The following is a 9,417-nucleotide window of genomic DNA, read 5'->3' as shown; positions in this document are numbered from 1 at the left end:
AGGGCAAGTGATTCATTTGCGCTGCTGTGCACAGCTTGGGTGGGGCGGGATCTCAGAGAATCACCGGGGTGGAGCAAACAGTGATGGCTGTCGTCAGCCGTCTCCGTGACTCCGCGCATCTCCATGTCTCAGTGTTCCTGCATCCCCGAGTCCCGCGCCCCCACAGTAATGATCCCTACGAGCAGTTCTGCAAGAAAGCCACACTCCCTTTCCAACCCGATGCCAGACAGTCTAGTTTCTCCCCGTAGGAGTCTGGGTCCCTAGAGACTCGCCCGGAACTGGAGTTCAGAGCCTGAAACTCCCTCCGAGATGAAAATGACAACTGCGCCCTCAGCCGCCAGCCCACTCCGCATGCCTCTGTGTACCTTAGTATTTTACTTCCGCACTGCGCCTCCTCTGAGTCTCGGTGTGCCTTTCTCTTTCTAGATGTGGAATTTCCACCCAGCCAGCCTTCCTGTGGTCCGGTGTTTACCTATCCGCCATCTTGGTTTCCCCTACAGAGACTCCCTCCCGATTGAAAACGACAACCGCACCTTCAGCCACCAGCCTGCGCTCCGCGTGCGCCTCTGTACCTTAGTATTTTACTTCCGCACTGCGCCTCCTCTGAGTCTCGGTGTGCCTTTCTCTTTCTAGATGTGGAATTTCCACCCAGCCAGCCTTCCTGTGGTCCGGTGTTTACCTATCCGCCATCTTGGTTTCTCCCCTCCAGTTGTCTTGTTATTTGGGTCCCAGGAGGGACTGAGAGGCAGGCCTTCAGAATGCTTGAACTTCTTTTCCAGTCCCATCTGCACCCTGACAAACTGAAGTCTGGTGCTTTCCTATCTTCAGACATTCATTTATACCGTTCTCTCTACCTGTAACGTTTCCTTTCACTACTTACTGAGGTTCTGTTGTGGTGGGTGGGTGGGTGGTGAGTATGCTGATGGTTGCTTTTTGTTTTTGCCTCAGAGCCAGACCCAGGGGCCTCCCAGTGACCCCCGCTTCGTGGAGTCTGTGGATGAATACCAGTTTGTGGAGCGCCTGTTACCCCCCACTAGCGTTCCGGAGCCCCCGAAGCATGACCATTATCCGACTCCTAGTGGCTGGCAGCCCCCCAGAGGTGAGCTAGATCGTGGGGATGGCTTGAATGCGACAGGGACGTACCCTTCCTTGGTGGTTGGCCTGCCCCAGCTGCCACTGAACTCAGTGGTTTCAGGACTTGTTTTGAGGACTAGTACCTGTTTCATGTTCAAGGAAGGGCCCAGGAATGGAGCCCTGTTTCACAAGTAACCATCCATCCACACTACTCGGATGAGGTCTTCCCATGCAGGAAAAGAAGTATAGAGAGAAGACCCAAGAGCTTGGACTCCTTCTCTCCCCACCCGCAGGAGTCCACGTACCATCATTGAGAACTCGGCTTGGGAGGTGGGCAGTTCTGGGTCAGCTTCTCCCAACCTCAGTCTCAGCAGAATGGAGATCATCTGCCGGCACCATAAAGCACTTGGTGCAGAGCCCAGCGTGTGGTGGGGTTCAGTACTTGTAAATCTCCGTGCCTTTGTGCCAGAGATTCCTATCAGTCTCCCTGGCCCCGAGGAGAAGGGCAAGGATTGGCCCCACAGCGGGACCTGAATATCCAGGAGGCATGGCCCTCACTTAATTTCTTCTTGAGCACCTTCCGGTGCCAGGCCCTGTCTGGGCCTTGGGCTACTAGCGTCCTGGTTGTAAACTTAGGGAAACAGCAGGTCTCCTGACCTGAGGCCTGGAGGTGGCTGTGCCGTAGACTTCTGCAGACTGAGGCGGAATGAGGCCTGGGAAGACTTGGCTCATCACCATCCCTCCCTGTCCCAGATCCTCCGCCCAACCTGCCTTACTTTGTGCGGCGCTCTCGGATGCACAACATCCCTGTCTATAAAGACATCACACATGGCAACCGTCAGATGACTGTGATCCGGAAGGTGGAGGGAGACATTTGGGTAAGTGTGTGGGTGGGTCAGGGTCTGAGTGTGGCCTTTTCAGGGCTGAAGGGATGGGAGTCCTGTAGCGGTGACGGGTCTCCTGACCAGGCCTGATTTGTCATCTTCCCCCAGGCCCTGCAGAAGGATGTGGAAGACTTTCTGAGCCCGCTGCTGGGGAAGACACCCATCACCCAGGTCAATGAGGTGACAGGTACCCTGCGGATCAAGGGCTACTTTGACCAGCAGCTAAAAGCCTGGCTCTTAGAGAAGGGCTTCTGAGGCCTAGCTGAGGAGCCTGCATGACAGCATCCCCCACAGACTGGAGTCCAGGGACCTCAGGAGGGAGGCAGGTGTGGAAGCAACTAGGATTGGGGTACAGACTAGGGCTGAGGGCTTGGGCAAGGTAGAGTGAGGGCCAAAGGGCTTTGGAGCAGACCTTGCTTGCATAAAGCGGGAAACGGGACCATCTGCACAGATGCCAGCACTGCGGGAGGGCTATCTTACATTAGAGACCCACTAGAAACAGCGGAGCTAGTGGGGGGCATTGGTTGCTGTCCCCCCTGCCCCTGATTTTGGTCTGTTCCTGCTTTTTCTTCATGGGAGCTACTGGGGTCAGTTCTTCAAATTCGGGAGGTTGTTGACTGCCCCTCTGGTGTTGCGGGGAGGGTAGCACAGGACAGAACCATTGGGAACCTTCCTTCCTTGGTCCTTAGACTTCCTGCTGCAAACATCCCCAAGCTCTTCCTCTAGCCAGACCTGGCTTGTGGAGGCTACGGAGAACACAGATGACTGGCATGGGTCCTGGGAGCCTTCAATTACATGTGCAGTGCTGGGCATGGGGCACAGAGTGCCCTTGTCCGCCTGAGCTCATCTTTTCTACCCATGGTGAGGCAGAGGCTCACTCACTTCTGCTCTATCCAGAGTTAGGCCTGGTTGGGTTTCGAGCTCGTAATTAGTGATTCCCTGTAGCTGCTCTGCCCACAAGGGGGTGCTTGGGAGCTCTTAGCCCAGCACATGGCATGCTTCCCAGCTTGATGACCTGGTATCAAGGCTGGACCGGGTTTGCAGGCACAAAGATGCTGGCCTTTTGCCCCTGCCATCCCCATCCCATAAACCTTCACACTTGTCCTGTCACGAGGGCCAAAAGCCCATCCCCACCCCAGTATCAGACTGGCTAGGTCAGGGTTCAGAGCCTAGCTCCCTCTGGGCTAAAGCAGGGTAATCTTTTTAGAGCTGTCTTTTCTTATGTAATATGGGTATATCTTCCTAATAGTTTAATAACAATGCGCCCAAGGACAGTGCTAGGTTATATAAACCCTCATCCCAGAAGATTCCAGGCCACTCTCAAGTCTACAGCCCAAGCAAGAAAATGGAGCCCAGCTCACTGATGCGGACACCAGCTCTACCAATTGTTAATGCAAGCTTTTATTTGGCTGTATATACAATTCAAGCTATTAAAATTTGTACAATATTTACAAATTAAATAATCATCTGAAACTCTCCAGCAACTCACTTAACACAAAACCAAGGGGGAAAAGACGGACAGGCAGGCCTTGGCTCCTGTTTCCCTACCTGCCCAGAGCCTTTTCTAAACTGGAAAGACCAGGAGTCTGGCACTCCTGCTCCTCTTCCCTGGGGTCAAGCATTCAAATCCAAAGACAGATTTCCAGCCAAAGAAAATACAAGGAAGTGACTCCAATTCTTTAAACTTAAGACCAGGTCTGTAAGTGGAGAAGTGGCCTTCCGTAGATCCTGGGGCTTGCAGTGGTTCCGGAGCAGACGCACGAGCCCTCAGCCTGGAGTGAGGCTGGGCAGTGGCTGCTGGGCGAGAGCAGGGACAGTCTCACTTTAGACAAGCTACAGGAAGAGGGGCCTTGTCGGCAGTGTCCCTCGGTGCTGCCCTCCTGCTGCTCTGCCCCCAGGCACTCCTTTCCCTGAGTTGTGTGGTTGCCAGTAAGACGTGGAAATGTCACAGGGCGTAAGGGACACAGCCACCACCACAAAGGGCTTCCAGGGAATTTAGGGTAAAAAATGGACACCGGTACCAGTCCTGGTGGGCCAGGGAGCAAGTTCCTGGCCTGCCCCCAGACCCTTGAGTCCACACTTAGGAATGCGAGCTAATACTGTTCGGTACTGCAGTGTGACTCCACACACACCAAGTGGGCTCAGAGGGCTGCCCCTTCTCCCAGAAACGGGGAGGGGGTCAGAGGGCTTCTTAGAGGCTGTGCTGTTCTGCCTTCATGGCCCCCACAGAACACAGGGCTGAAGGGCTGGAGAAGGCTGGAACTGACTCAAGATCCCCTTGGCTGCCCAAGGACTGTAAGGGCTGGAGTCAACTGGGCCTTGGGCCTCTTTCCACTTGGCCTAGGGGATGCCACCTCCTTTGTCTCAGATGTGGGGGTTACTACTCCCTGGTACAAAGAGGGAGCTGGCACTTGGTGGCAGGACATGTTCCAGCAAGGGCTGCTCAAGAGGGAGCAGGGGCTGGGACCGGAGCAATGTCAGTGGGCGACGGGGGACTCCAGCTTCTGCAGGCGGCGGCGGCGGAGCTCCGCTGTGTCAGGCTCCCCGTCCTCAGGCAGCTCCTCGGTGCCCACGGACTCAGGGCCTGGGGACAGAGCGGTCAGAAGTAGAACACAGAGAAATCCCTTGCCCTACCCCCCTGTAGGCTGCCCACAATTACCTGAAGGCTTTTCAGGTTCTGGGGCTGGTGGGGAAGCTCCTGTGGATGGGGTGGTGGCCTCAGAGCTGGGGATGCTGGTGGAGGAGGCAGCAGCAACTGCAGGGGCAGTCTCCTCAGTGGAGCTGACTGAGGTGGCTGGCCGGGGGGGCCTAGGAAGAGGAGGGACAGAGGTGAGCCCAGCTCTGGCACCCTGGTATGACTGGCAGATGATCCTGTCCTTGGCAAGCCTTGCAAAATAAGAGTCCAGCACTGCCCCAGCCGGTTTGGCTCAGCGGATAGAGGGTCGGCCTGCAGACTAAAGGGTCCAGGGTTCGATTCTGGTCAAGGGTACATGCCTGGGTTGTGGGATCCAGTAGGGGGTCGGGGGGGGGGCATGCAAGAGGCAGCCAATCAATGGTTCTCTCTCATCATTGCTGTTTCTATCTCTCCCTCTTCCTTCCTCTCTGAAATCAATAAAAATACACAAAATAGAGTCCAGCCTGACGTGTCTCTGCAGCTCAGTGACCACAAGACATGTGTGACCGCATGCAGGAATTCTTGTGACTACATCAGAGTAATTAGAAACCACTTGCAGGCAGGGACTGAAGGCCTGTTCACTTACACTGCAGTCTCCCCCCTAGGTACCTTATAAGGTACCAACTAAGACCTCTGGCACCCACTGAATCCAACAGAGCACTCGGGTCTCAGCTCCCCTCCACACCTGTGCTGTCACTGCTGGGTGCCAGGCACTTTGTACATATGACCTGTGAACAGGAATGAGATCCTCTTCCATCCAAATAAGGCAATGGTGGCCACAAAGCACCTAAGTGTTGGTATCAGGATTTGAACGTGAGCCAGGCTGCCTCCAAGTGACTAACTTTATTTGCTGTCTCAGATCAGGGACACTGATTCCCAGTCAGTGTCACCACATATCAGGAGGGTACAGGTAATGAACTAAAACACTGAGAATTGTGAGAAATTTGACTTGAGAAAAAGATAAAGTAAGAAGATTCAAAGTCAGCTCCCTAATAATCCACACTTTTACTGTGCTGAGATCCAGACAGGCCTGCAGTGGAGGATAAAAAGGCACCAAGAGTGCCTACAGATAGGTGGCCTGAATCAACAGACATCTCAGGATGGCACGAGAAAAAGGGCAAAAACCACTCCTGGGAGCCTTCTGGCAGCTCCATGCCTCTGCTGCCCACCCGGGTTCCCTGTGCAGACATACCCCAAGGAGGCGAGTACGGTGAGGTACTGGTTGATCTGCAGCATGGCAGCATCTAGCAGCGTGTGGATGTTGCGCAGGCTCTGCAGCCGAGCCTCCAGGTGCTGCCGCTCGTGGCCTTCCAGAGCCCGCAGCTCCTCTGGGGTCAGCCCAGCAAAGCCGGCAGGGGGCACAGGCATTGGGGGGAAGGCTGGAGGGAGAGAGAGACTCAGCCTGGGTTGCCTGAGCCTGACACCCCCCACGCACCAGAACAACCCCGAGAGTCCCCGTTTACCAAAGGGTGGCGGCAGCGGCATGCCCATCCAGGGAGGGGGGAAGGGGAAGCCCGGGGTGGGAGCTGCCTCGGCGGTGGGGGCAGAGCCAGGTGCCGGGGCAGAGGCAGCAGAAGCAGCTGTGGTTGTGGCTGCTCCACTGGGCCGAGAAAGGGCTGCTAAAGAGCAAGAACAGGAAGTCGGTGAGTGTCGGGCTCTGCTTCCACTATTCCCGCCCCCCTGGTGGTTGCAGTACCCGAAGGGCTCACCTGCGCTGGTGGATGGAGGGGCCGCAGCCTCTCCTGAGCTGGGAGGAGGTGGAACGGGTGGAAAGGGGCCCATGGGGGGCCACAGAGGGAACATGCCTGGTGGAAAGGGAGGTAGGAGGCCCTGGGGGACTGCAGAGAGAGGACGGGAGGTAATGAGAAAAAGTCCAAATCACAGGCAAGGCGCTGCTTGTTGGGAGCTATGTCCTCTGCTCCCACAGGTCCTCTCTGAGCTCAGCTCTGACTACACATGACTGCAACCATCTATGTCTCCTCCCATGACCTCCCCATCACCAGACCCAGACTGAGCTTCTGGTGGGCAGGGACTCTGATTTCCCATACCCAGCCCAAGGCAAGTACTAAACAGTGTCAAATAGCCAAATGAGGGGTCACTCACAGTTGGGGGGCTGGGGCAGGAGTGGTGGGGGATGGGGGGCAGGTGGTGGTCCCTGATCCGCAGGTTCTGGGGGTGGTGGTGATTGGGTTGGCAGCGATGCACGAAGGACATCCATACGGCAAGTAGGGCAGGTCTGCTGCCGCTGGAACCAGGAGCGCAGGCAGCTGGGGGTTAAGACCAGGCAATGATTAGCAGGTCCCTAGGGACCTGCCCCCCAGAGCCTGTCCCCTGATGCGCAGACTCCCCAGGGCTCCTCCCACCTGGTATGGAAAATGTGGTTGCAGGGCAGTTTCTTGGCACCAGTCACCATCTCTTCTCGACAGATGATGCATACATTGTCCATTGCCTGGAGTTCCTCTGGGGTGGCATCTGGGTACCTGATTAGAACAGGCCAAGGACATGTCAGGACCAGAGCTGGAGGCTGGAGGCCCAGAGCTGGGGCAGAGCTTAGGAGAGCACCTAGGCCAGGCCCACTTACAGTGTGTTCATGTTGCGGATAGCTCGGCGAGACATGATGGCGTCTGTCACAGCTTTCTTGAACTGCCTGAAAGGACAGGTTCAGTGAAAGTTGGGAGAGGGAAGGGAGGGATCAAATAGGGGTTAGGGGTGTGGCAGGGCCCGGCCCAGCTGGGCTCACCTCATGGCCAGGTACATAGGCCGGATGGCAAACAGAGGGAAGGTGTGCACCTTGATCATGATGGTCATGAAAGCCAGATAGAGCAGAACCTTGATGAAGCCTGCGGGGAAAAGTGTGCAGAGAGCAGGTCACAGGACCTGGGAGGCAGAGCTGGAGAAACTAGTCCAGGTCAGGGGAGGCCCGGCTCCTCTCACCTGTAAACAGCTCTGTGTAGAGCATGTACACGGCCTTATTGTCCCAGGGGTTTTCGCTCTGAAGGTCCACGGAGTGCAGCACGTATTTGATGAAGATGGTGAGCACCATAGTCATCAAGATGGCGTACTGGAGGGAGGGGACGGGGAGGCATAAGCAAGCAGCCCCTGCGTGCTCCAGCCACACTGCTACCCCAGGCCTCTGCACAGCAGGTCCAATAGTACAGCACAGGCTTGGACACAGCCGGGGTCTTCCTAGCCCCTCCACTCACTAGCTGGTCTGACTTCTGGCAACCCATAGACCTCTCTGAACTGGTTTGCTTGTCTGTAAAATGCCGGCATTAACTGCTCCTTTATAACAAGGCTGCTCCGCTAATTCAAAGAGATGCAGGTCGAGTGCTCAGCACAGGCCTGGCATACAGTCAGCATTCAACAGAGTGAGCTGTTGTCAATGGACACATTCTTCCTCTGCCAGGGACACACCTCCCCAGCTGTCCATCAAGCTAACTCCTTCTGTCCATCAACAGCCAGCTCTTCTGGCATCAACTTCCAGGAAGCCTTCCCTGAGCACCAGGTCAGGACCCTCCTCCACATGCGCCTCTCTCTGTGCCTTCCCCTCTCCTAGGAGGGGTGTGCAGAGCGCCAGGACTGACGCAGGCTGCTCCTCGGTGGCCCGCATGGGGCTGGCCGCGGAGCAGGTGCTCATGAAGTTTGTTGGGTTATCAAGGCACACGCAGTGCCACCTCAGGCTTGTCCTCCCAACTTCCCGAGCCAGTTTACCTCAAAGCCAAACACCAGCTGCACAGAGGCCCCACGGGTCAGGATGCTGTGATAGGCATGGCTGACGAAGAGGAAGTCCAGGATACCCAGGAGGAACATAAGGGCTGTGGGGACCCCCACATGGGGGTTGGGGGGGTCAGCCCAGGGCCTGGCAGCCATTTCATGCTCTAAGACAGCTCCCACCCTCAGGCCCACAATGGATGGCCCCAGCCTCCAGTCAGGTGGGCACATACCACTGAACCTGGCCCCCTGGGAACGCCAATCCTGCCTAGTGGGGCACGGGGGCAGCCCAAGCTCCAGGTGAGGAGGCAAAGAGCTAAGGGGCCAGGCAGTTGAGAAGCTCTGGAGTGGAACAGGGCAGAGACGATGCAAATTAATTTCCTAAATTATCTTTCCTGTACAGCTGGGGCTGAGGGGGCAGCCTGTGCTCTAGCGTACAGGTCCCGGTGCCCCGTCCCCGCCTCTCCCCGCGCCCGGGTCTCACTCACAGACAATGCGGCAGTGAAAGAGCCAGGAGATATTGGGGCTGCGTTCCATCTGAGGCAGAGCAGAGAGGGGCCCCGTCAGGGAGGCTGGGACTCACCCCACACCCCCAACCCAGCCCCCCTCCGTCCACAAGCCTGCCCACTGGCCACTCTCTGCTCCAGAGAACCCCGACCCTACTCACAAAGTCCACGCGGTCCTCAGCCAGCCAGTGGAAACACTTGAGGAAGAGGAGGAGGGTGAAGAGCGCAACGAAGCGGGGGCTGAAGTCGTCCCGGAAGACGGTGAAGGCCAGACAAGTCTCGGTGACAGCATACCAGGAACGTTCCAGAAGGTGCTGGGGGTGGGGCAGGGCACGATGAGAGCGCGGACAGTCTTCCTGCCCGGCTCCCCGGCCCTCACCTCGGGGCCACAACCGTCTTACCTCCATCTCCGCCGCCCTCAGCTGCCCGAAGAACACCTTGCCCATCACCTTGCCCAAAAGGAAGACAAGAACGAAGGCCTGGATGTACAGGACCTGGGAGCAGAGGCGATGGTTTAGGCCTCATCACTCAGGGGCGCCCAGGCCCCCTCAATGCAGTCAAGTCCGGC

General features: G+C 56.8%; 2 protein-coding genes across 2 annotated transcripts in view; one reads left to right on the top strand and one right to left on the bottom strand.

Annotated features, from left to right (window-relative positions):
* MRPL49 (mitochondrial ribosomal protein L49) overlaps positions 1-3,431 on the top strand; it is a 6,282-nt gene extending 2,851 nt beyond the window's left edge. The window contains exons 2-4 of the mRNA XM_006771612.2: positions 949-1,099; positions 1,828-1,952; positions 2,067-3,431. Of these exons, the coding sequence (XP_006771675.1) occupies positions 949-1,099; positions 1,828-1,952; positions 2,067-2,213 (423 nt within the window). The 3' untranslated portion in view covers positions 2,214-3,431. The remainder of the gene's footprint in view (positions 1-948; positions 1,100-1,827; positions 1,953-2,066) is intronic.
* On the bottom strand, positions 3,342-9,361 carry SYVN1 (synoviolin 1; the record flags this gene model as incomplete). The annotated part of the gene is made up of 14 exons (XM_006771710.2): positions 3,342-4,542; positions 4,618-4,766; positions 5,825-6,011; positions 6,096-6,251; positions 6,342-6,470; positions 6,736-6,899; positions 6,996-7,112; positions 7,214-7,279; positions 7,373-7,472; positions 7,567-7,693; positions 8,344-8,447; positions 8,832-8,880; positions 9,011-9,163; positions 9,251-9,361. Coding segments are annotated over 14 exons (1,719 nt in total), but the record flags the coding sequence as incomplete, so codon positions are not given.
* Between the last annotated feature and the right edge of the window lie 56 nt (positions 9,362-9,417).

The sequence above is a fragment of the Myotis davidii genome, unplaced genomic scaffold (assembly GCF_000327345.1).
Source record: "Myotis davidii unplaced genomic scaffold, ASM32734v1 scaffold425, whole genome shotgun sequence".
NCBI lineage: Eukaryota > Metazoa > Chordata > Mammalia > Chiroptera > Vespertilionidae > Myotis > Myotis davidii.
This window is presented reverse-complemented; position numbering and strand designations above follow the sequence as displayed.